Source organism: Oculina patagonica, chromosome 13 (genome assembly GCF_052425735.1).
Source record: "Oculina patagonica isolate OP01 chromosome 13, crgOcupat, whole genome shotgun sequence".
Lineage (NCBI taxonomy): Eukaryota > Metazoa > Cnidaria > Anthozoa > Scleractinia > Oculinidae > Oculina > Oculina patagonica.
Genome location: NC_135770.1, coordinates 2,021,473 through 2,048,527, shown reverse-complemented (window position 1 = coordinate 2,048,527; position 27,055 = coordinate 2,021,473). Strand labels below are relative to the sequence as shown.

The window sequence follows — 27,055 nt, the reverse complement described above, 5'->3', positions numbered from 1 at the left end:
ATGAGAGAACATTTCGATATACAATTAAGTATAAAAATTAGCGAAAATAAGCCACGACCTTTTGAACTTATCTTGAGTTCATTATCAAGTAGATAAGAATAAAATAACGGTCGAGTTTAAGTTTAAATGCAAATAGAGGTGATAGAGTATATTAGAATATTTTAAAAGAAGTGTTTCGCGGTCATTAGCGTTCACAGTGTTAGAGCGTGCGGTATTTAATTAGGTAAATACTTTCGCACTTATTGAGTCCGCCTGCGTGTTTAGTGCTGGTTTTCTCTCGCGAATTAAAAGCATTTCGTTCACTAAACAATCCAGTTTCCCTTGGCATTTCTTTAAAACGGAAAACATATTTCTTATGTCAGGACTCTTGACACCGTGGATTTCTTTTAAGTGCTTGCCAATTACTGAGGTTTTGTGTTCCTCTATGCGCTGATGTAGATGTCGAGTGGTGTAACCCACATAATCAGCATCACACTGATTACATTTAAATGAATAAACAACGCACTGATTGTTCACCAAAGCAGGCTTCTCCTCTTGTAACTTCAGCTTGTCGCCGATCTTAGTAATATATATTTATATAGCAATATATATTTATTTATAATTTATTTATTTATTTGTAAAGTCGCCGGTAAATTTGCAGTCCTAACGAATTTTAAAAGTGTTTTAAATTCGCTAGTTACTTTGTGTAAAAGTTACAAATTTTCCTCTGTCCATTCAAAGCATTTTCCACTGCTAAATTGTTATTGCAGTCCCTGAGGGACATTATCCAAATTTAAAAATGTTGGACAAAATAATGACAACTTTTAAAACAAATAGCTACTGTTGTTGCTACCTCCGTTCTTGGCCCTGACTTCAACTCTACTGGTTTCCAATTCCTCGGCCGCCCCTGCTGAAAAAACTGTAGCTATGCTTCTGTTTCCTGGAGCCAAAACAGTTCTTGCTTGAAGAATAAACGAGCCGTTCTCGGCATCAAGCATCGTGTATTCCCCGATGCCATTAAACGTGTAGTTTTTATCGTCCAGAGTTTTGAAGTGTGGATCGCCCCAAAACCATCCTAGAAACGAAATTATAGAGTTATTGATAGTATAAGTACAGCAGGTTTGTACACCATTCTAGATTGTAGGAGAAGCACAGGATGTTACGTCTTTACTAGCTTTAGCGGCCATAACTGCCATCTCATTACTTCGGTTTTCGTCATAGGATGAAGCGACTAGAAGTTTTACTATTCCCCCGTGGATGAGATGCTAGACCATCACAGGTTACTCCTAGCATTTTTTTTATATGCCCATTTTTATTATGTAAGTACTGAGATTTACTTATTACATTTACTTGTCTCTCTTTGAGTATACGATTGGGTATACTATTTTTCTCACTAGTGAAAAAAATATTGTTTGACCAATCACAAGCCTGATACGAAAAATCGTATCAGATTTTCCCGCATTTGAGTTGGCAGTACATCTCCTTAGATCACTCACTGACAACTTCTTTCTCTAATAATAGGTTTTTTTACTTGTGTTAGACCGAACCATTCCCGCCCTAACTTACGTCTTCTTGGTGGTCTGTATCCAAAACATCTATCAGATGGTCGTGCTTCGAAGAACTTGTCACAGTTGGTGGAGTGATTGCAGCAGACGCCTTTTGCAGCGGAGTCATCCAGTACATTGTCCGGCCGATTCACATACGAAACTTCTACGCTACCAGCATCAAGACCGTCGACAATTAGTGCAGCAAAATCATGTGGTGAAATCGAATAGCAACACTTTCGTGAAACCCGTGTCGACACAGGATTACTGATGGGAATTCGGCGGCGAGATTTATAACATAGGATCGAGGGTGATGTTTCATCAAAAGAACGAAGAAACTTTGTCTCGTCAATCGCTTGAAATAATGAGCATGGGCAAACCGGAAGAAAGTTACTATAAATATTGATGTCATTCAGTAGATTGTCCTGTTGCCACGTAAACCACTTCCGGCACTGTGTGTCAAAGTCATCGCCTTCCCTTGTTTCAATTCTGAAGAAATACTCTCCAATGATTCCTTTATTGCCAACTTTCTCGTCAAGATCTTTCACGTTTTGATTCCCCGACCTGCGGAAAAAGTTCAGTAATCAGAGTCTGACCTTGGGAAAATGAATAACCAATCACAGCCTGAACAATTAACCGTGCAATCAGCGCTTAGCCTACATAAAAGAAACAATCAATCGGAGTTTAATCAGTGTAGACAATGAGAACCCGAACTACAGAAAACATTTAACTTTTTAGAACAGAGTTTATATGTAATTGTATAGAGGATGAGAATAACAGAGGACAAGAGAGGAGCAAGGAAGGTGTAGTGGTGATAGCGCTCGCCTCCCATCAATGTAGCCCGGATCCGGCTTCATATATGAGTCCAGTTTGTTGTTGGTTCTTTTTCTTGCTTCGAGAGTTTTTCTTCGGGCTCTCCGGTTTTCCTTTCTTAACAAAACCTTACAAAAACCAACACTTCCAAATTGCAGTTCGATCGGGAATACACGGCCCCACATGCTTCTCCCGCTTTTAAAACAACCGCGGATAAAATACGGTAATTTAGCTTGGTTAGTTAATTAGAATTACTTAGAGAATTGATAGCAACAGATTTTTTAATTGTCAATTAGTCGAAATTCTACTATTTGTTGATTTACATTAGATTTGTTAAAGAGGCTATCGTCTATTACATGAATCTGTACGTAAATTGCTTGGAAATTTTAAAACAGCACGAACGTGAATGTTTAAATGTTGTGTGTGGTGAAGAAGAAATCTTACCCGTCAAGACTGGGAAATCGATCGGGGTCCAACTTATTATCGCCGGCGTTAAATCCTGCTGCAGGGTAGCCAATAAACTCGTTTGGGTTCAATTCACTACAAAATCAAAGAAGTTTAGTCAGCCTTTGACCCTGGCAGGGTTTATAATCATTACGATTCTTGAATAGAGGAGGAAAACAATACGAAGTCTACTTAACAATTTAACTGCGAGAGGCATCTATCATACACGATATGAACCAAGAGCGAGCAGTCCAATTAATTAAGGACTGTTATTGTAAGCGGCCGGCTTTCCTCAGCTACCACCCTCTTGAAACCCAGTTTATATTTACAATTATTCTACGAGCGCGCGTTGGATATGAGATGCGAGATAGCCAATACGCGCCTTGTTAGCGGTAACTATCTCATATCCAAGAAGCGCGAGTGGACTATTTGTTTTATTAATAAAACACCCAAAAACTTGTAATATCTGAGCTCCCAGCTGTTCTCGCTGACACGTACACCTAGAATTTAAGAATTACGAACTGGGATTTTTCTTTGTTTTATAAGCCGTTGTAAGCGACCATCCAACCGTTTGTAATCATTCCGTACTGAGTTTAAAAATATGTACCACTCCCACTTAAATTAAAATACAGAAATAGATATTAATGTGTCTGTTAAAAACACTCTATTCGTAATCTCTTCTTGTTGATGTTGTTGGAAGCTCTTATAGGCGACCAACTTCTTTCTTTTTTATAAGTGGGTGGTCGCAATTAAGATTTCATTTCTTGTTATGAAAAGTTTTCCCAAATTCCCAAGCTAGTCGCTTACGAAACCGTCGACTGGATTTACTCACTAATACTCAGGCGATGCCCACTGAAGTGCGCCACACGGGTAGTGGTACTTCAAAAAGGTGTAAGTTCCGTCTGTTACAAGAACTGCTTGAAATGTGTTGGTCTGTAACGAAATCCCAAGAAGATTTGTTAGTTTTTTTTAATTTAATAAATGGATGTACCCGCATAAAAATATCACAAAAAATTAGTATAAAAGGGTTTATGAAACCAACGAATGAGAATGAGTTTTTTGTTCTAAAGAGAACTTATTGAAAAACTAGGTCTACCTTTTTTCGACCAGTGCTTTTACTGCGTTTAATTTCGAGAATTTTAAGGAAGAGTATTTCGCCAAGCTGATAATTTCCGCTGAATATTTTCATAGAAGTATGAATTTAAATATTCTCACAAGAGGCCCCCAAAAGGCGGACGTTAATAATATTTTTGGAGGACTTACAGTTCCTTCTTGGACGTCTCCCTCAACTTCTTCCTCTGGTCGTAGACGCAACCATGTTACCACAAGAACTGACGAGGCTGAGAACGAACTAAATTGCGGATTATTCCTGACTTCTTGATTTGCTCTATCAAGTATGTAGGACGCATTTGGTGAATTGGAATTTTCCGTGTAAAATTGGTAGAAGACAGAAGAACGGTTCACGTAATCAAATTTGCAGTCTAGTGGATCGGAGGGATTTAAGGAATTGGAACAAAATGAGCCATGGATGTCGATTTTTGCCCAGTATGGGAACAGCATGGGAATGTAGAACGGGAACTCGTTGACATCAAAGGTTGCAATTGGCTCGTACCGCTCAAAACCGTCATCAAAACGAATCATCCCATTGGCGCAAATCTGAAAAAAAGTAGTCTCAGTTAAAATAGGCTCTTTCTCTTTCACTCGGGTGAATAAGTGTCAGTTTTGGAAAATCTTCGCTGAAGCACTCAAAGAATTTCCGAATTATGTCATCCAATCAAAAACTTAAGCGAGCGCTCACAAGTACTCCGAAAGCAATCGCGCCTACAAATACATCATGTTGCTTAGTGGGCTCAGTCACTTCTCGGAGAAGTGAGGTCGCCATCAATTGGCACTTGTTACCCAACTGTAATAAGTGGTGGACACAAAGTCATTAAGAAATAAACTATTTTCTGAGATCACATTTTCTGTCAATGACACACCAGGGTCCACCAGGATATGCCTTTTTTTTGCGGTAACGTCACATGTCCTTTCTTATATAATTTAAATAATTGTAAAAATGTAACCATAACTTGCGCTTAGACAACACAATTTTTTAACATTTTAAACAATGAGACACTGCATTGGTTTTGTAAATACTTACAAACAGTTTGTAACGCTTTACGTCATAGAAATAAAGTCCATTTCCATAGTCTATTTTCACACAATGTCCATCGCGTATATTCACCACGTCCAACTCCTCGTCTTCTTGTTCTTCTCCATACGGGTACATTTTGTCCCAGAAGCAATCAACTGTGAGAAAGAATTTTGTGATTCAATTACAATCCGTGCGCAAAAAAATCGAAGAAAAGCGAGCGTATTAAGGCCTGGCTAAGCCAGGAAGCGTTGTTGCAGAAACATTGTTCCTTGTTTTCTGGCTGGGAACCTTAGCGGAAAGCAAGGAAAATGTTTTGCAAGAGTAGCTAAACGAGGAAACAATGTTCCGACAACAATTCGGAAAGTTTACACACACGTATAAACTAGTCAACATTGCTTCCATGGTAGCTAAACTGGGCACATATGTTTCGAAAGCAAAATTTTATTCCGGGGAGCAAAAATGCTTTTGACCTAAGGCAAAAACAATTTCTTGTTTCCGTTACATATGTTTCCCGCGTAGCTAAACTGGGAAACATTTGCCTCCGCAACACTGTTTTTACAACAAAGTTTAGCCAGACCTTTAGAGATAGGCGAAGCAAGGAATCACATGAAAGCCAACTTCATACTCACTTGGCGTGCCACAATCAACTCCTGTGTAAGCTTTAGGAATTGGACAGACGCAGAAGAAAGTGAAGTCTTCCGCGACATGGCATTTACCGTCATTCTTACAAGGGTCGCTGTTGTAGCAAGGGTCAACTGCCGGATAAAAAGTATCAAGAGTTTTTAGTCCTCGTGCTAATTATCTTAAAAGATTGCTGAATATTCTGGTCTCAGCTTTATAGAGTATTTTATTCACATTTCAAATATTTGGGAGTAAAGAGGTGCATGGCGTTTTGCAGGTATGTTTTTTCTTCAGTGCCACTTCAATCAGAACTTGTGAACCCCCCCCCCCAAAAAAAAAAAAAACAAAAAAAAAAAACGAACAAACAAACAAATAAAAATCTTGTAGAAACACCAGCGATATAAAACACCAGTGAAAAAACAATAAAGAAAAAAAAATCCTATGAATGTTATGGTGAAAGATGCTACAAATTTGCAGCCGGTCTAAGTTCGAGTCTAGATGGGGGTAAATATGGGAAAATACTGACGGTGGTCAATATCACTTTCAGCCAATCACATTGATGGATTTGGTAGCGTTCGAGTTGTCCCTGTTCCATGCTTGGTGTGCTACAGTTAAAATCATAAATATCATACAGAAACTGACATACCGTGGCTACAGTTTTTCCCAAGGAATCCATCTGCACAGTTACAGGAATAGCTGTTGATTCCGTCTACACAGGTTCCATTGTTTTGGCAAGGAGTAGCATTACACTCGTTTATATCTGAAAATAAAAGTTTACACCTTAGCGCGTTAGGAATAAGTGGATTAACAGTTTAGCGGCTTGGCAGAGGACAAAACACATAAGCATCACAAACTGAAGTGCACTTTGCACTAAAAATCAGAAACTCTGATGTCAAAATACAAATTCCCTTTACAAGTCGCCATAGTACTTATAGTGCGAGTTAGAACAATTTACTGTACTAAGTTTAATGTATGTGTCACTGTACTTACTTATTTCACAAATCAATCCTTCAAAACCAGGATCGCAGTGACATTCAGCAGTACGATTGTTATTTACCATGCAGTTTCCATAGTTGCCACAATCTAAAGCAGCGCAAGGATCTGTAAAGAACAAGATAAAAGAATTACTTTGTGCAAAGTTCCTAACAATTTATGATTTATAAATGCATCATTGCTAAGTAAGAAAATTAAAAAAAAAACATGGCCGGCCTGGAGAGATATTGAGTGCAAACGTAGCAGTACGGAAAAACTTTCGTCAAAGCGAATAACATCATCACAATAAGTCACTACTTTTAGGGTGGGAGAGGGAATGATGGACTTCCATATGAAAAGGACGGGATGCCCGTCGAAAAAAAAATCTCAGCGAGACTAATCGGGGCGTGGGTCAAGTTTTTTTTGACTCCTAAAAGATAATATTTGCTCGCCTGTTCGGTCTAGACCACAATCAGGGATTGACGGTTACTGCGGTAGCAAGGGTCAACCTCCTAATAAAAAAGTATCAAGATTTTTTAGTCCTCTTGCTAATTCTCGTTAAAGATTGCTGTATATTCTGGTCTCAGGTTTTATAAAAGCATAAAATTCACAATTACAAATGTTTGGGGGTAGGGAGGTGCACGACGTTTTGCAGGTATGGTTTCTCTTCAGTGCGAGTTCGATGAGAACTTGTGTAAAACCCTCAATAAAACGAACAAACAAACAAACAACAACAAAACCCTGTAGAAACACCACTGATATAAAACATCAGTTAAAAAAAAAGACAAAATCCTTTGAATTTTATTGTGAGGTTGCTACAAATTTGCAGCAGGTCTCGATAGTGGTCAAGATGAGAAAAATTTTGACCGCCGTCAATATTGTCTTTAGGCAATTAAATTGATGGGTTTGGTAGAGGTCTGGTCTCGTGCCACGGCTGGCGTGCTACATTAAATATCGTAAATATCACACAGAAACTGACATACCGTCGCTACAAATGTCCCCATAGAATCCAACTGAACAATTACAGGAATAGCTGTTGATTCCGTCTATACAGGTTCCATTGTTTAGGCAAGGAGTAGAATTACACTCGTCTATATCTGAAAATAAAAGTTTACACCTTAGCGCGTTAGAAGTTAGCGGTTTAGCAGAAGACAGCCCACAAAAGCATCACAAAATTACATTTTGCACTTAAAATCATCAACTATAATGTCAAAATACACATTCTTCTTACAAGTTTCCATACTTACAGTACGAGTTAGGAGAATTTTCAAGTACTAAGTTTAATTTATGTGTCACTGTACTTACTTATTTCACAATTCGATCCTTCAAAGCCAGGATCGCAGTGACATTCAGCAATACCATTGTTATTCACTATGCAGTCGCCATAGACGCCACAATCTAAAGAATCGCAAGGATCTGTAAAGCACAAGATAAAAGAATTACCTGATGCAATTTCTTAAATTACAATTTTTTATAGTATGAGCTTGGAGAATTTCAAGTACCAAAGTTTAATGTATGTGCCACTGTACTGTACCTATTTCACAATTCAATCCTTCAAAACCAGGATCGCAGTCACATACAGCAGTACCATTGTTATTCACTGTGCAACTGCCATGGTCGCTACAATTTAGAGAACTGCAAGGATCTGTAAAGCACAGAATAAAAGAATTACCTGTTGCAATTTCTTAAATTACAATTTCACATAGTACGAGTTAGGAGAATTTTTAGTATAATTTAATGTATGTGCCAATATACTGTCCTATTTCGCAATTCGATCCTTCAAAACCAGGATCGCAGACACATTCAGCAGTACCATTGTTATTCACTGTGCAATTGCCATGGTCGCTACAATTTCGAGAACTGCAAGGATCTGTAAAGCACAAGACAAAAGAATTACCTGGTGCAAACGTTTCCAACAAGTTTTTTGTGCGCTTCATAAATGCATCAGTGCTAAAGTGAGAATATTTACTAAAACATGGCCGGGGTGGATAGGTATGCAGTGCAAACGTAGTAGTAAGTCAAAAATCAAAGGGAATAACGTCATAACTAGAAGTCATTACTTTATAACGGGAGGTGGGGGGGGGGGGGAGATGAGGGAAATCCATTTTAAAAGGACAGAGATGCCCTTCGAAAAAAATAATTTCAGTGGAGACCAAACGAGGCGTGTGTTAAGCTTTTTATGACTCCTAACAGATACCATTTTTCATGGCTGTTCGGTCTAGACCGCAATCAAAGTGTGACGGCGTTTTGTATTCTTCACGGACATCCAAAAACGAGACCTTGATGGCTACACACATTGTCGTGCTACTAGTGAACACCCTGAGACCAAAATCCGCCATTTACAGCGAGCCGACGAGTATTCCCGTCCCTTTAGTATGGGAGTCCCCCAGGTCTTTAGACATTTTATAATGTGAACAATCAAGCAAAATAGAATAATATATAGATCGGTTAGGTACCTGGGGCAACTGAAGATGTCATCGACACTGATTCAGAGGTCGTTGAAGAAATGGAAACAGATGCGGATTCTGTCAAAAAGGAGAGTAAAAAACTTAAAGTACTGTTTGAAATGAAATGCTGGCTTACCTAACGCAGAAAATATCATTAAACAAACATACGGTGCAATAAAAATAATAAATAATAATTAAGGTGTGAATATCACGCTCACAACGTTAACTTAAGGTCAACTTCTTAGCCTTTTTCTTAGTTTTCAATTTCTGACTCTTATACCAATGCCATCCTCTCTTAGTTTCCCTCCTTGTAAATAGTTTTAATTAACGTTTTTATGTCTTATGATTTTTGTGTTCAGTTTAATGTGCAAAAATATTTAAAACCTCCAAATAGGTATTTTCAAATTCCTTTTTATATTGTAGCTATAATAATACTTCTTATGCCAGAAGTGATGAATAATGTACTTTATAAATTTTAATTTAACCCTACTGGTGAGGGGAGTCCCTCGCCAACTATTTAACAATTATTCCACGAGCGCGCGTTGAATATGAGATGGTAGATGGCCAACGAGGCGCTTAGCGCCGACTTGGCTATAACGATCTCATTTCCAACAAGCACGAGTGGAATTATTGTTTATTGAAAACGCCCAAAGAATTGCAATATTTGAGCTCCCCAGCTGTTTTTATTGACGCGTATCGGCTACCATACTTGTGGTCAATGGTATATGAGCTCATATGCCATTGCCTGTTAACCCGCCAATCAAAACGCGAGAACTGCAACATACCGTTGCTAGTTAATAATAACAGCCGATAGAACCTCGAGTTTATAATAATTGTTTAAAAGTCTAAGTTTTAAATAAAGCTACATATGAACATTTACCTGAGATCGATGAAGACGTCATCGAAGTAGAACCTTATAAAGAAAAAAAGGAATCAAAACATTTAGTAAAAGAAATTTTTATAGCAATGAGTGCGATGTGATAAAGAGATTTGGCCTACTTACTTGACAAACTCTCAGTTGGAGAAGTAGATACTGAACTTGATGAACCTAATAAGAAAAAAACAACGGAGTAAATCATCAGAGCTTTATAGAGACCTGAGTGTATTCTCGACAATATAAGTCAAACTTAATAAACCATGGTGTGGTCAGACATTTAATGTTCTTAAAGCATTAACATCTTAATGCTCAAGAATGAACTTGAAGACAATGAAGAATTGGCAGATCCCCCGGCTGTTAGGATTAATTAATGGTAGTGGAGGGAATTGACAATTTGAATCTATTAACCCTTTGACCCCCAATTTTCCTCAAAAACCTTTTTTAGCCCTTGCTTTGGTGCTTCGACCTTTTCTAGCACTTTTTCACTTCACACCATTTTTTCTTGTAAGTATTTTATTTGTGCCGACCAATTTGGACTTTTTTTTGCTGCCGTTCCAATTTTTTTTTTCCCCTTTTCTTCTTTTTTTCTCCTTTTTCTTTCTTTCTCTTTTTTTGTACTCTGGGGGCGGGGCTGGCGGACATGGATTTTGTTTTCTTTGTTGCTTAGTGCAACTGATTTCATGCCCCTGTGAGGTCGAGCTCTATTCTCTCACGATTCCACTGACGTGCTATGGTCAAGTTTCCCTCATCGCCTGGATGCGCGTTTAGGAGTGAAAGGGTTAATTGTCTGACTAATAACAGAACTCATTAAATTGAACGTGTAATTTTCTTAGTGTTAAAGAGCCTAGTGGTGTCTCAGGGTACTTACCAAATAAAACATGAGATTTGAGGGGACATTTTAATATACGAGACGGTTTAAGGTTAGATTTCTTTTTGGGTGACTTGAAAACTCTCGATACATGACAAAGTTTCTGGTTAAAAAAACCCGTCCTATAATAATTTGTTATAATGCAACATAGCTGTAAAATGCCTAGCACTTAGTTTTGTTAGTTAGAAATGTGCCAAAAAATCTGTATCGTGTTTTGCAAATAACAGAAAAAATAAGCAAAATAGATTATATATACATAGATATAAATATTACCAGAAGATGCAGATACACTTGAAGACGAGGTTGAAGATTGAGATGAGCTCACAGATGATGAGCTCGAAGGCGAAGTCGAAGATTGAGACGTGCTCACAGATGTTGAGCTCGAAGGCGAAGACGAAGATTGGGACATGCTCACAGATGTTGAGCTCGAAGGCGAAGACGAAGATTGAAACGTGCTCACAGATGATGAGCTCGAAGGCGAAGTTGAAGATTGAGACTTGCTCATAGATGATGAGCTCAAAGGCGAAGTTGAAGATTGAGACGCGCTCATAGATGATGAGCTCGAAGGCGAAGTTGAAGATTGAGATGAACTCACAGATGATGAGCTCGAAGGCGAAGTCGAAGATTGAGATATGAACTCACAGATGAAGAGCTCGAAGGCGAAGTCGAAGATTGGGATGTGCTCATAGATAATGAGCTGGAGGAAGAAACTGAAGATTGAGGCATGCTCACAGATGATGAGCTGGAAGATGAAGTTGAAGATTGAGATGTGCTCACAGATAATGAGCTAGAAGGCGAACTTGAAGAAGAGCTGGAGCTCGAAGTGCCTAATCAGAAGGAAATTTAATTAGCTACAATTCAATTAACGAAACCTATTGTGAGAAACATCCAATAAAAGGTTATCTGTATTTTTGCTAAATAAAAAGTTGTTACTTGCCCATTTTCATTGGGAAAAAGAACTTTATGTATCATTTGATGCTGCAAATACGCCTCAAGGCATCACAAGCTCATCAGATGATTAGCTGGTAATGTGTTAGTTCTGCTTCAGACCAGTGCAGTTTTTGTAATGACTATTGCATGCGACAAGCTTAGGACACAGTTGTTTCGTCTAAATCAGTATAGCATGTATTAGCATACAAGAAACTAGATAATGTATAGTTAAAATATTCATTGCTTTCTCATTTCAATAAATTTTTTTAACTTAAAAATAACACTACAAAAGCACATACCCGAAGATTGCAGACACGCTGGCACTGCTGCTTGAAGATAGAGATACACTAGCACTGCTACTTGAACTGTCAGACACAGACACACTAGCACTGCTACTTGAACTGTCAGACACAGACATGCTGGCACTTCTACTTGACTGTCAGACACAGACACGCTGGTACTGCTACTTGAAATGTCAGACACAGACACACTGGCGCTGCTACTTGAACTGTCAGACACAGACACGCTGGCACTGCTACTTGAAATGTCAGACACAGACACACTGGCACTGCTGCTTGAGCTGTCAGACACAGACACACCGGCACTGCTGCTTGAACTTTGGGACACACTGGCACTGCTGCTTGAGCTGTCAGACACAGACACACTAGCACTGCTGCTTGAACTTTGGGACACACTGGCACTGCTGCTTGAGCTGTCAGACACAGACACACTGGCACTGCTGCTTGAACTGTCAGACAAAGACACACTGGCACTGCTGCTTGAACTTTGGGACACACTGGCACTGCTGCTTGAGCTGTCAGACACAGACACACTGGCACTGCTGCTTGAACTGTCAGACAAAGACACACTGGCACTGCTGCTTGAACGTTGGGACACACTGGCACTGCTACTTGAGCTGTCAGACACAGACACACTGGCACTGCTGCTTGAACTGTCAGACAAAGACACACTGGCACTGCTGCTTGAACTTTGGGACACACTGGCACTGCTGCTTGAGCTGTCAGACACAGACACACTGGCACTGCTGCTTGAACTTGGTGACACACTGGCACTGCTGCTTGAACTTTGGGACACACTGGCACTGCTACTTGAGCTGTCAGACACAGACACACTGGCACTGCTGCTTGAACTGTCAGACACAGACACACTGGCACTGCTACTTGAACTGTCACACACACACACACTGGCACTGCTGCTTGAGCTGTCAGATACACTGGCACTGCTGCTGGAACTGTCAGACACACTGGCACTGCTGCTGGAACTGTCAGACACACTGGCACTGCTGCTTGAACTGTCACACACACACACACTGGCACTGCTGCTTGAGCTTGGTGTTACTAAACAATGGTAATGAGTTTATAAGTCAACATAGCATAACAAATTAATGATGGCCCATCGCATCAGATCTAGACCTCTCGATTCATAGCTACCTACTCTCTGCTGTAACGCCTTGTTTGGGGCAGTATTTCACTGTCTGCCTAATTTATATTTTTTCTTGCGTGAAATACCCTCTGCCCATGCTTAAACTAAAGCGAAATGGTACTCCTTCTTTTTCAAGTACAAAATAGGACTTACTTGGTAATTGGTATACAAGGTATATAATGATTTAACACCGCCCAGGTACAACACATCATAGTCAAGGAGGAAAACAAGTACGGTCTCAGGAACACAACCACGTTTTTAAACGGAAAAAAAATAATGATTATATGAAGCACTCTATTTCCCACAGGGGATCCATCATTTGGAGTGCCCCTTCCCAACACCTGAACGATGAAACAAGCAATTTTTGGTCCTTTATATTTCATTAATTTATATTTTATTTATATTTTATTATATTTATTTATTTATTTAATATGGTGAGACCAAGAAAATTCTTCAAAATATCAGCTTTGAATCGTTATCCGCGCAAAGAGTCCCACTCAAAGAAGATGTTTAATATTTTCATAATATCATTTTACATGTAAGCACTATAGTATTTATACTAGTTATGCAACGCTTTCGAGTGGTATACTATGGAATATCACACGAGTCACTTGTATTTTCTCGGTATACACACGAGCCTTTAGGCGAGTGTGTATACGAAGAAAATACAAGTGACAAGTGGGATATCCCATAGTATACCACGAGAAAGTGTTGTGTAACTATTTTATACCATGCCATAGAAAATACGCTCACTAAATTTCATCGAGAATAAGATCGCAGCGCACAATGGGAAGGTTGGGTCGAATACCGTCGAATATACAACGGCTTTCCTGTATTCTGATTGGCTGTATTTTCTATGGCATGGTATAAAATGGGAGATAGAATTAATTGAGATTTGTAAGACGATTACTTAGCAAGAACATAGTTCATGCTTTTTAATTATTAATCATGTGTTATTATGTGAAATAAAGTTATTGCAAGAACATAGCAGATATAATGCAACTTCTAAAAGGGAAGTGGAAATCTTAGCTTACCTAAAGTCGGGTAGTAGCAGAAACACGATTGTGCTGCAAGAAAATTTTAAGAGATTAGAAAAGTAAAACGGCCTAACGTCAAAAAAAAAATTACCGAAAAAACCTCGATTTAATCACCTGTCACCCTACTGAAACTCTATCTTTTTAAGTCCCCATTTACAAACAGTGTAACTCGAGACAATTTCTGATCAGGAAAACGTTCTCTTTTTTCTACTTGTCGCCTCATCAACTGAAGTAAGGCTATCTGTCCCTTACAGACTTGGACATAAGAATGTCCCCAGGGCAAGGGAATTGCAACGCAACTTCCGCGGCAATAAACCGATAACAAACAAACGGTTCAAAGTACTTTTGATGTATAGAGGGTACAATTTTTAGTTAAACAATCAATATCTCTTTTTTTTGGGTAAAAATTCTTACATCTAGGTGTGAGATAATTGTAGTGTGTTACGAAATAGTAAATATCAAGCATGTGGTCAAACCTGAGGATGAACTCGACTGGGACACACTAGCCGAAGATGAACTTGAGTGGGACACACTAGACGAGGAGGAATCCGACTGGGACACATTGGACGAGGAGGAATTCGACGGAGACGCACTAGACGAGGAGGAATCCGTGACGCTAGCCGAGGAAGAACTCGATGGAGATACACTAGACGAGGAGGAATCCGTGACGTTAGCCGAGGAAGAACTCGACTGGGACACACTGGCCGAAGATGAACTCGACTGGGACACAGTACTAGTCCAGGCCGTGGTACTCGGCTGTGACGCGCTGGAAGATGAACCTAAGGGGTTGGAAGAGAGGAAAACTTTTATCGAAAGTTCCTTATCTTATAACAAATCAAAGTCCACACAATTGTGCATTGAAAAACGTAGCTCTGGGTGAGAAGCTGAAATTCAAGTTGGTAAAATGCAAAGAACTTTATTTCTACTCTTTACTGGCTAGGTAAACTTAGATCCGTGATACTTACTTGAGGACCACGGAGAAGAGCAGACACACACCAACCCGCCTGTTGGTGAAAAAGAGATTACTGTTAATCGTAATAAGTAACAATAAAAACACTTTTAAATATAATGGATGGTTGCCACAATTATGATCGCTGATCAATTGAAATAATTCTAGCTGGACTCTGATTTAATGTATCTTCTGAATAGGACGCACAGCTTGCATGCAATTGCTCAAATGAGGCTAATAATGCAACAAATTACAAATCATTTAAACTTACTTCGGATTTAAATTTTGACAGGGGTTAACAAATATAAAGGTATTAATAAAGCGTTAAAGTCCTGTGTATCATGAGACCCAAACGCGTAACTCTAGTTTCTATGTCGCATAAAGCACCTAAATGTATTATTTATTTCCCTGATTGAGATATTAGTCCATCACAGGTTACTTACTCCTTAAAGGGGCTATGTCACGTATTTTTAGGCAATTTCGGCACTGACCAACTGGTCATAGAATTGACTGAAATATCACAAATATGGCTTAAAACTGTAGAAGAACTCAAAAGAAACACAGAAAAGCCAAAAAGGGGCATGGATGGGCAAAATTCGAGAAGATTAAAACGGATTGCATTCGGGTAAACTTGGAAAACGTCGGCCCGACACTTTTCAAGTTTATCTCAATTTGTACGTAAATGTCATTTACAATGCTCGAAAATCATCCTCGTTTGTTATGTGGCCGTGATTTTGCCAATAAAATAGTTTTGCTCTGCCAATTTGAAGTTTAGAGCTCTTAATTAACGTAAATAAATAGAATTACCTAAAATACCGTGACATAGCCCCTTTAACATCTGACAGGTTACCCAACAATTCGCCGGTCCCCTTTTGACAGTGTACAGATATTTTCTATACGTTACCTGAAGGTGTAGATACACTTGAAGACGATACAGATGCGCTTGAAGACGATGCAGATGCGCTTAAAGACGAACCTAATAACAAGACCTTGCATATCAGCTAACAACTCAGTAAAAAAATATGGGACTAAAGCGGGTTATAGATTTATAAATTAAGTACAGTGGAACCCCGCTTTACGGACACCCGCTTAATACGGACGCCCCGCTATTACGGACGGTTTCGTTGGTCCCGACGAAAACTTCATACATTTTATCTTAAATTAACCCGCTTAATACGGACACTCGTTAATACGGACAATGGACACTTTACCGTGTCCCAAGTAACAAACTGTCATACATTGCCAACCCCGCTTTACGGACACTGTTTATCTGTGCACTGTCAATTTTTATTGTCGTGATTATTTGCTAACTTCACCCTGGTCAAATAATGACAGAATTCGACGAGTTTAAACGATTTTATTACAAGGGTAGCTTAATAGCGTGACTTGCAAAGGTTTTGTCGAATCTTCAGTCTGCCTGGCTGTGTCGCAATGCAAGGTAATAGCTTCCGTGCAAAGGTACCGACTTTTACAAATAAGTTTGTAGAGTTTAAGAACTGTCACGGTCAGAGTTTCAGTTACAAAGGAAATTTTATAGAAAACGTTATGTTACGTTTTATTTTTTGTATATAGTAAAGTTGCGACATTTTCAAATAATTCCACTGTTGAGTTTATTAAAGTTTAGTTCGAGGTTTTCGTAAAAAACTATTAATTTTAGTCAGAGAGATCACACTTTGTATTTCTTACAGTTATAGTACAATTAAACAGCTTTTTGTTGCCGTAAAAACGTTTGCCTGTGTCTTTGTGTCGATAAAACATGTATCCGTGACTTTTTCTGAGACCCCGCTCAATACGGACACTTTGGCACGTCCCCTTGGTGTCCGTATTAACGGGGTTCCACTATATTCCGTGTTTGGTCTGGATTGAAATGTGGTCATTTAAATAGTTATTGCCATTTCACAATACATCCAGTCATTTTTTTTGATGTAAAAACATCTTCAACGTAAGGAAATAGCAGTTTACTTTAGTAGAAAAATTGCTGACAAGTAACGATAAAGCAAAAAAAAAAAGAAAAAAAGAATCAAGGTCAATAGCGTACAAAGTTGACACGGGTTACGAACGACGAACTCGGACACGAGGTTAAAGGAGTTATGTCACCGGGATTACGTAGATTTAATTTTTGGTCTAACTGTTCTGAAATTAGTGGCAACTAAGCCCATGGAAAACATTATCTTTGAGCATTTAAAGGAAGATATAGCCTATACATTTGTGAATAGAAATCAAACTTCGGCTATAAATATCGACGTTTTGAAGACGCGTGAAAACAACTTGAAAAGTTTAGCCTCCATTTTTCAAGTTGCAATCCATTTCCATCCGCAGTCAAAGACGCTTTTTAAAAGTTTCAGTGCTCTAATAAAGCAACTTTTATTTAAAATGGACCATTATTTTTCGGTTTCCTACGACACAAATATAAAGGTTGGCTGTTGAAAAATCTGTTAAAATCCAAAGCCCCTATAAATTTCTGAACTTACGCCATCTGTTAAGTAACATCTTTAAGAAAGATTTAAAGTTTCGTACTGAGGTAAATTTAGTAAAGAGTTCTTGCTCCTTGCAAGCTTAATCTGTATAATTCCGTAATTGCCATATTAGAGCAGTTTTCAATTGAGTGTCGTAAAACCAAAACCAAAGTAATTACTCTGGCCAATCACAAAGGACACAGACAATCCAGTGAACCAATCAAAACTCGAAGCAAATACATGTAGCTGGCACGAAGCGCGGAAAAACGTGCGCGAGCAAGTCACGATTGGTTTTGGTTTTACTCCTGATTGGCTGAGAAAGTGGCGCGAGATTTTTAAGCCAATCACTAAGCGTAGTAATGTAAAACCAAAGCAAACGCAATTTACTTTCGACACTCAAGTGAAAATGTTTTTAAATTTTATTGATTTTTTAAATTTTGATTGGCAGTGAATTTTGTTATTTCTAATATTTTCATAATATCATTTTACATGTATTTTTTGTATATTAAGGTGGCTCTGAACCACTCTGATAGAATTGCCAAAAGTTGTGTCATGACATGCTGATTATAACTTAATAATAAAAAAAGAGGGGCAAACGAGCTCATTTTGAGTTCTATGCACTTAAAGCTAAATTGAAGGGTGTTTTTAACAGGTTATACTATTGCTATGATAATCGTTAATGTCAAGAAAATGATCGCAGCCTGTTGACCAATGATCGCAATTGGGCATTTGTTTCAAACCATTACTGTAAAGGCAATCGATAAAGTGTTGTAGCACCGATCCATCAAAGTATAAGTTCTGCAAAATGCTGAAAACCGTTATCGTTATCAGCCACCTTAATATGTTTTTCGTGGCGCGAGCAAGTCTCGCAACGAAACAGCAACTTGACTTCCACTGATGAAGGGCTAAGCCCGAAGCGGAACGATATTGTTAAACTGGTACTTTACACTCGAACACGAGACCTTTATTTTACCAAGTGATAGATATGTGTCGTTTAAAGACACGTTTATTTATTTAACAATAAGTGAAAATCGGCATTATCAGCTATCCGGTCTCCATATAAAAAAAAAAAAGAAAAAAGAACATTACACGTTTAATAAAAACCCAGTGTTTAAATTTCTAAAAAAAGTCTTCTGTGTCATCTCCACTGGTGTACCGACCCCAATGATTCTCAGGTATTCAGGAAGTCTCCTTGGGACTGTTCCCAGTGTACCCATCACTATCGGAATCACTTTTGCCACATTTTTCTTATTTCCCTAACTAGGTCTTGATATTTTTCTATCTTTTCGTCTTCCTTTTCCTTAGACTTTGTATCCGCTTGAACTGCTACATTATTATTATTATTATTACTATTATTATTATTAAAGATTCATACAGCTATTGATAATATAGAAGCTGGTTTTTTCATTGGCTCCGGGCAACAACAAATTGCCTAGGGAAGCCAAGAAACACCCCTTGTTTGCTTTTTTCTCTTCTTTCTACATCTCCAGCACTTTCCTAAGAATTCTTGCCGACCCCAACAATGCACATCTCTGGATCAGTCCAACAGGAATGCCCACCTCAATGGCTTTCAGATTGTCATTATTATTATTATTATTATTATTTTATTATTATTATATACATTCACCTAAAGGGAAAATTTTGACTTCACAGGAAACAGGAAAAGGCAGTGCTAAGTTCATGAATTAAAAATTCTAACAAATGCAATGACGTCTCCTTACCCTACTCAAAAAAGCACTATAGTATTTAATGGGAGATAGAATTGATTGAGATTTGTAAGACGATTACTTAAGCAAGAACATAGTTCATGCTTTTTAATTATTAATCTTTCTATCGATGTGTTATTATTTGAAATAAAGTTATTGCAAGAACATAGCAGATATAATGCAACTTCTAAAAGGGAAGTGGAAATCTTAGCTTACCTAAAGTCGGGTAGTAGCAGGAACACGATTGTGCTGCAAGAAAATTTTAAGAGATTAGAAAAGTAAAACGGCCTAACGTCAAAAAAAATTACCGAAAAAACCTCGATTTAATCACCTGTCACCCTACTGAAACTCTATCTTTTTAAGTCCCCATTTACAAACAGCGTAACTCGAGACAATTTCTGATCAGGAAAACGTTCTCATTTTTTCTACTTGCCGCCTCATCCACTAAAGTAAGGCTATCTGTCTCTTACAGACTTGGACATAAGAATGTCCCCAGGGCAAGGGAATTGCAACGCAACTTCCGCGGCAATAAACCGATAACAAACAAACGGTTCAAAGTACTTTTGATGTATAGAGGGTACAATTTTTAGTTAAACAATCAATATCTCTTTTTTCTGGGTAAAAATTCTTACATCTAGGTGTGAGATAATTGCAGTGTGTTACGAAATAGTAAATATCAAGCATGTGGTCAAACCTGAGGATGAACTCGACTGGGACACACTAGCCGAAGATGAACTTGAGTGGGACACACTAGACGAGGAGGAATTCGACTGGGACACAGTACTAGTCCAGGCCGTGGTACTCGGCTGTGACGCGCTGGAAGATGAACCTAAGGGGTTGGAAGAGAGGAAAACTTTTATCGAAAGTTCCTTATCTCATAACAAATCAAAGTCCACACAATTGTGCATTGAAAAACGTAGCTCTGGGTGAGAAGCTGAAATTCAAGTTGGCAAAATGCAAAGAACTTTATTTCTACTCTTTACTGGCTAGGTAAACTTAGATCCGTGATACTTACTTGAGGACCACGGAGAAGAGCAGACACACACCAACCCGCCTGTTGGTGAAAAAGAGATTACTGTTAATCGTAATAAGTAACAATAAAAACACTTTTAAATATAATGGATGGTTGCCACAATTATGATCGCTGATCAATTGAAATAATTCTAGCTGGACTTGATTTAATGTATCTTCTGAATAGGACGCACAGCTTGCATGCAATTGCTCAAATGAGGCTAATAATGCAACAAATTACAAATCATTTAAACTTACTTCGGATTTAAATTTTGACAGGGGTTAACAAATATAAAGGTATTAATAAAGCGTTAAAGTCCTGTGTATCATGAGACCCAAACGCGTAACTCTAGTTTCTATGTCGCATAAAGCAACTAAATGTATTATTTATTTCCCTGATTGAGATATTAGTCCATCACAGGTTACTTACTCCTTAAAGGGGCTATGTCACGTATTTTTAGGCAATTTCGGCACTGACCAACTGGTCATAGAATTGACTGAAATATCACAAATATGGCTTAAAACTGTAGAAGAACTTAAAAGAAACACAGAAAGGCCAAAAACGGGCATGGATGGGCAAAATTCGAGAAGATTAAAACGGATTGCATTCGGGTAAACTTGGAAAACGCCGGCCCGACATTTTTCAAGTTTATCTCAATTTGTACGTAAGTGTCATTTACAATGCTCGAAAATCATCCTCGTTTGTTATGTGGCCGTGATTTTGCCAATAAAATAGTTTTCCTCTGCCAAATTGAAGTTTAGGGCTCTTAAATAACGAAAATAAATAGAATTACCTAAAATACCGTGACATAGCCCCTTTAACATCTGACAGGTTACCCCAAAAATTCGCCGGTCCCCTTTTGACAGTGTAAAGATACCCGGGGGGGGGGGGTACTCCCTATAATGGCCTATACGGGGAGGCTCCGCCCGAAAGGGGTACCTTTTTCAGGCTTCAGGTATATAAAAGGGTAGGGATTTCACGACTTTAAGTATATGAAAGGGTATGGAAATCTGTCATTTGGCTATTTAAAAGGGCCTTTAATTAAAATATTTCGAACAGACGCAATTTATGGCTGTATTATTTTAATTCATTAAGCGCTACATAAAAATGACAAGAAAACGTCCTATTTTAAGTCCACGCCATGTCTCTCAGGTATATGAGAGGGGTACCTTTTTTCAGTTAAAGGTATACGAAAGGGGTACAATTTCTGTCAAAAATGGTTTATAAAAGGGTAAGGGGTTAGAACTTGGGGCGGAGCCTCCCCGTATAAAACTTCTTTGAGTACCCCCCCCCCCCCCCGGGAAAGATACATTTTCTATACATTACCTGAAGGTGTAGATACACTTGAAGACGATGCAGTTGTGCTTGAAGACGAACCTAATAACAAGACCTTGCATATCAGCTTACACCTCAGTAAAAAAATATTGTGGCGTGGGACTAAAGGGGGTTATAGATTTATAAATTAAGTACAGTGGAACCCCGCTTTACGGACACCCGCTTAATACGGACGCCCCGCTATTACGGACAGTTTCGTTGGTCCCGACGAAAACCTCATACATTTTATCTTAAATTAACCCGCTTAATACGAACACTCGTTAATACGGACAATGGACACTTTACCGTGTCCCAAGTAACAAACTGTCATACATTGTCCACCCCGCTTTACGGACACTGTTTATCTGTGCACTGTCAATTTTTATTGTCGTGATTATTTGCTAACTTCACCCTGGTCAAATAATGACAGAATTCGACGAGTTTAAACGATTTTATCACAAAGAGTAGCTTAATAGCGTGACTTGCAAAGGTTTTGTCGAATCTTCAGTCTGCCTGGCTGTGTCGCAATGCAAGCTAATAGCTTCCGTGCAAAGTTACCGACTTTTACAAATAAGTTTGTAGAGTTTAAGAACGGTCACGGTCAGAGTTTCAGTTACAAAGGAAATTTTATAGAAAACGTTATGTTGCTGTTGAAATGCGTTTTATTTTTTGTATATAGTAAAGTTGCGACATTTTCAAATAATTCCACTGTTGAGTTTATTAAAGTTTAGTTCGAGGTTTTCGTAAAAAACTATTAATTTTAGTCAGAGAGATCACACTTTGTATTTCTTACAGTTATAGTACAATTAAACAGCGTTTTGTTGCCGTAAAAACGTTTGCCTGTGTCTTTGTGTCGATAAAACATGTATCCGTGACTTTTTCTGAGACCCCGCTCAATACGGACACTTTGGCATGTCCCCTTGGTGTCCGTATTAACGGGGTTCCACTGTATTCCGTGTTTGGTCTGGATTGTAATGTGGTCATTTAAATAGTTATTGCCATTTCACAATACATCCAGTCATTTTTTTGATGTAAAAACATCTTCAACGTAAGGAAATAGTAGTTTACTTAAGTAGAAAAATTGCTGACAAGTAACGATAAAGCAAAAAAAAAAGAATCAAGGTCAATAGCGTACAAAGTTGACACGGGTTACGAACGACGAACTCGGACACGAGGTTAAAGGAGCTATGTCACGGGGATTACGTAGATTTAATTTTTGGTCTAACTGTTCTGAAATTAGTGGCAACTAAGCCCATGAAAAACATTATCTTTGAGCATTTAAAGGAAGATATAGCCTATAAATTTGTGAATAGAAATCAAACTTCGGCTATAAATATCGACGTTTTGAAGACGCGTGAAAACAACTTGAAAAGTTTAGCCTCCATTTTTCAAGTTGCAATCCATTTCCATCCGCAGTCAAAGACACTTTTTAAAAGTTTCAGTGCTCTAATAAAGCAATTTTTATTTAAAATGGACCATTATTTTTCGGTTTCCTACGACACAAATATAAAGGTTGGCTGTTGAAAAATCTGTTAAAATCCAAAGCCCCTATAAATTTCTGAACTTACGCCATCTGTTAAGTAACATCTTTAAGAAAGATTTAAAGTTTCGTACTGAGGTAAATTTAGTAAAGAGTTCTTGCTCCTTGCAAGCTTAATCTGTATAATTCCGTAATTGCCACATTAATGGTTGATATTAGCTTCAGTTTGAAACATATCTTCCTTTCGTTTACTTGTGTCTAAAAAGTTCCTGCTACAAGTTCTTTCGCGTTGCATAATTTGTCAATATCTTTATTTCTCACATCAGTCAAATGCAAACTGTTACTATCTTAAAATTTCATTGCCTTGGCCTCTTTTTCGGACATTCGAATTTTTGTCTAAAAGTTTTTGCATGTTGTTAAGGTATAAATCGTCGTAATACAAATCTTGTTATAACATTGTAATTTATTTACATCTTCTTCCACGGTGATAGTTAACAAACTGTTCAGAGAGAGCACGGAGGTGCATATATAATCATTTTACGAAACGGTAAACCTCGTTCTCCATCGGCATGCCCTGACAAAGATCACAATTACCACCTTGACGTTATTTCGCTCCAGTGATGATGTAGGCTTGAGAAAACCGAGCTGCAGGCGAGAGCTCTCGTAGTCATTTAAGGGTGTGAAATGACGTGCTTTCATCTTTATCAGAGTATGAAGATATAATAAAAGAGGGTCTATTTATTTTATGAAATTGCTACAGGGATAAAAACAATAAGCAAAGTAACAAGATTACGACATTATTTGTTTTTTCGTTTTGTTCGCGAGAAAAATTGGACGGTAACTATGAACTAACTGTTATGTAATATCTGTTCTCTATTACACTCCGATAAAGTCTTTTTGGCAAGAAAGATATACCCGTGAGAGTTTAAGCTATTTTATAGTATAAAATACAGTGAATTATCGTGAAGTTAAAATTTCCATGTGTAAAGAATGATTTCAATTGCAACACCGTTCCAAAATTATAAATTGCGCACTTGCATTTACGTAGGCTGAAGTAATTCACGTGAGCAGAACAGTAGGAAGGCTCTTAGCTTGCTAATTAGTTTTTTCCTTTTGTTTCTCTTAAAATAAAATGCCTTTAATTATGTTTTGACAGAACAACGCGACTGGCGTCTTGTGGGTCTCACGAAACAAAACAAAATGTCAAGAACAACGCGAATGGCGTCTTGTGGGTCTCACGAAACAAAACAAAATGTCAAGAACAACTGAGCCGGGAAATTTTAACTATGCCTCCAACTGGTGTTTTACGTTTGTCTTGTCTTAGTGAAGATGAAAAGTGCATTAAAAATTAATCAGTCGAAGGCCAAGAACAGAAATATTAGTCTTTCAGTACCGACTTATGTCTATGTTCAGTATTTGCAAGTCATAGCCATTCCATTTCGCGTGATCGCCTCCTTTTTCCCGTCGCATATATTTGATTAATTATTAATACGATGACTGATATAATCTTAAAAACGTACATGTCTTGTCGTACTTAAATATATACTAATACTGAATTTCCATAACCCCCAAAAAACTAGTACGGATTTCTGTTACGGTTAAGTAGAAAGTTAGGGTTGTTTCCAGAAAAAGCGATTCGGTTTTCAAGCTAAGCCGGTATATTTTGTTTCCCTTGGCGTCCCGCCGAGTAAAAAGTTGTTTTCGCAATAATCCAGAATAAATACTATTTCTGGAATGATCTCGTAGCAAATAATTTACATTAGGCTCAGCTTAATCTATTTTCGTATGGTAATATCACCGAAAAATAGCCGCAGGGCATCTTTCATTTAGCGATGTAATTTTGTCAATTAACGCGTGAATGCAATAATGGACCTGTTCTATGATCGATGGATTTCATTCGACAAACCATGAATGATTGTTTCTCTATGCTACTTCTTTCCAATTGGTCTCCTGAAAAACCGACGACAACACTATCTGATGTCTTCAATTTTAAAACTGTCGCTTTAGAGTTTGGTCACGTGCTACAGACCGAACTTTGCTAAAGATGAACTTGCGTAATTTTTAGTGCAATTTTTTTGCGATATTTTTATGTGTTTGTAGTTTATTTTGGGGTGTGTATTTAAAATGTTGCGATTTGTTTTGACCTGTTAGATCGCAGATGTTTTATCCCGTGAAGTTGTTTTCTCATTGTATTGACATGCAACTAGGCAACCACGGTATCATATCGAGTTTTCTTTGTGAAACATTTGAAATAGCATGCTCATTTGAAACAGCATGATATAGGTTTTCAACATGCAAATCTTGAGCTGCTGTTAATTTGATGATACCTTGGGAACATTACTTTTTCCTCGATTCCTTAACGAACCTAGATGTGTGTTTTGGTTTCTATTCTGATAGTTGTCTTTCTTATCGGTTTATTTAAAAATTATTTATCAATAATGTAAATAAAAAAAAGATTTTACACGATTTTAACATGGTCCATCGATCATCTTCATAAAATAAACTGAAAGGTGCTTCGCGTCTGTGCATTAAAGACAACGTGCTAAATTTATTAAAAACATCCGCTTTCGTTAAAACTCAAACTAATATTTCCACATTTTCTTTAGTATCCAAGGTTTCTCCAATATCATCGACGCACTCGCTCGTGGATTAGTTTATTTTTCGTCTATACGAGAAGTAACCGCAATTATTCGTTCGCTATGGAGTACATTGATAGTAAGCTTGCTTTAAATATTCCAGTAACCGAACTCAAGAGAATTGTTATTCAAAGCTGACGAAAACAGCTGTTGGAATACGGAATTTTTAGCTTGCAAACACTTATCATTGTGAAATGAATAAATTACTTGAAAATACGATGTACCGAGATCACGGACCCAGCAGACAATTTTTGGGCAATATAAAGTTTTCAGTGAACAATTTTATTAATAATTCAAACATGAATTCTACGATCACTTTTACCGCACTTATTTGTACAAAGAAAACTTGCAAAATATGAAATGGTTTCGAACCATGCAAATCGTCATAAGATTTGAAGAGGAATACACCTGAACGCGCCGGTATATACTTATTGAAGGTTTCAAGGCGAAAAATTTACCAGACTAAGTGTTGTTTTTAGTTCGTGGTGTAATAGAATGTGTACGTTTGAGGTTCATAACAGATATAACTTAGCATCACACGTTTCAACAAAATACATCAAAAACGTGATGACGAAAAAAATATACACGGTATACTAATTAAAAAATTTACCTTTCGTCTTAATGGAGAACCTACGTGAACTATTTAATATACTTTACACGAGTAATAAATATGAAAAAATGGTACCTTCAGAGAGATTGTTAGACGCCAGGCAAAGCAACACCCCGAAAAAGGTGGCAAATTCTGCAAAGTGCTTCGGCCCCGCCATTTTATACGCGTTTAAACACTTGATGGCGCACCGGCTTCCAAGATAGCTTGATAGCCCTTCCCAAAAATTTCACGCTACTTGCGTTTTCCAAAACTCGTTTCACGTGCGTGATTTATCTGTAAATCCTGGAAACGTAGGAAGTGAGAAAGACAGTGGTTTTGCTCTACAAAGCAGAAATTTGAAACCGTGTAATTTGATCCTCAAATTTCAGATCAGCAAATGCATATTCCACAAAATTTCTGTCTTGTATACAAAAGAACTTGTATGATTTTGTTATGACGACGAAATATTTGTAACTAAGGTGTTGACCATTCACATGGCTTAAGGGAAACAGGAAAAACGCTAACAGGCTGCCCCCCAGCGAAATACGCAGCTGGAGTAAATGTTTTTCTCACAAGTATTCGCTATCTTTTATCTCGTGAAAACCTTTATTTTTCGCTCACTGAATCGTCAAATAGAATTTCGTCAGTTAATATAAACAAACTAACGTTGTCAACAACAATCTGGTCGCCTTAGATGTAAAAAAGGTGTTTGGGAAAAACAGGTCTCAGTTCACAACAATGGGGTTAATCTTAATCAACGACGAATATTTGTTAGCATTTTCTTACAAATGTTCATTCGTAATT

The 27,055-nt window shown here is 38.0% G+C and overlaps 1 protein-coding gene across 1 annotated transcript in view; it reads right to left on the bottom strand.

The window, feature by feature from the left end:
- LOC144634310 (mucin-like protein) overlaps window positions 1-26,643 on the bottom strand; it is a 36,978-nt gene extending 10,335 nt beyond the window's left edge. The window contains exons 1-21 of the mRNA XM_078493225.1: window positions 26,348-26,643; window positions 21,559-21,609; window positions 20,236-20,274; window positions 19,915-20,049; window positions 19,437-19,469; window positions 9,958-10,002; window positions 9,835-9,867; window positions 8,964-9,032; window positions 8,269-8,377; window positions 8,042-8,154; window positions 7,813-7,923; window positions 7,491-7,604; window positions 6,526-6,636; window positions 6,182-6,295; window positions 5,544-5,669; window positions 4,921-5,069; window positions 4,044-4,436; window positions 3,613-3,713; window positions 2,781-2,876; window positions 1,546-2,087; window positions 833-1,054 (exon numbers count right to left, since the gene is read on the bottom strand). Coding sequence (XP_078349351.1) covers window positions 833-1,054; window positions 1,546-2,087; window positions 2,781-2,876; window positions 3,613-3,713; window positions 4,044-4,436; window positions 4,921-5,069; window positions 5,544-5,669; window positions 6,182-6,295; window positions 6,526-6,636; window positions 7,491-7,604; window positions 7,813-7,923; window positions 8,042-8,154; window positions 8,269-8,377; window positions 8,964-9,032; window positions 9,835-9,867; window positions 9,958-10,002; window positions 19,437-19,469; window positions 19,915-20,049; window positions 20,236-20,274; window positions 21,559-21,609; window positions 26,348-26,429 — 2,788 coding nt within the window. The 5' untranslated portion in view covers window positions 26,430-26,643. The remainder of the gene's footprint in view (window positions 1-832; window positions 1,055-1,545; window positions 2,088-2,780; window positions 2,877-3,612; window positions 3,714-4,043; window positions 4,437-4,920; window positions 5,070-5,543; window positions 5,670-6,181; window positions 6,296-6,525; window positions 6,637-7,490; window positions 7,605-7,812; window positions 7,924-8,041; window positions 8,155-8,268; window positions 8,378-8,963; window positions 9,033-9,834; window positions 9,868-9,957; window positions 10,003-19,436; window positions 19,470-19,914; window positions 20,050-20,235; window positions 20,275-21,558; window positions 21,610-26,347) is intronic.
- Between the last annotated feature and the right edge of the window lie 412 nt (window positions 26,644-27,055).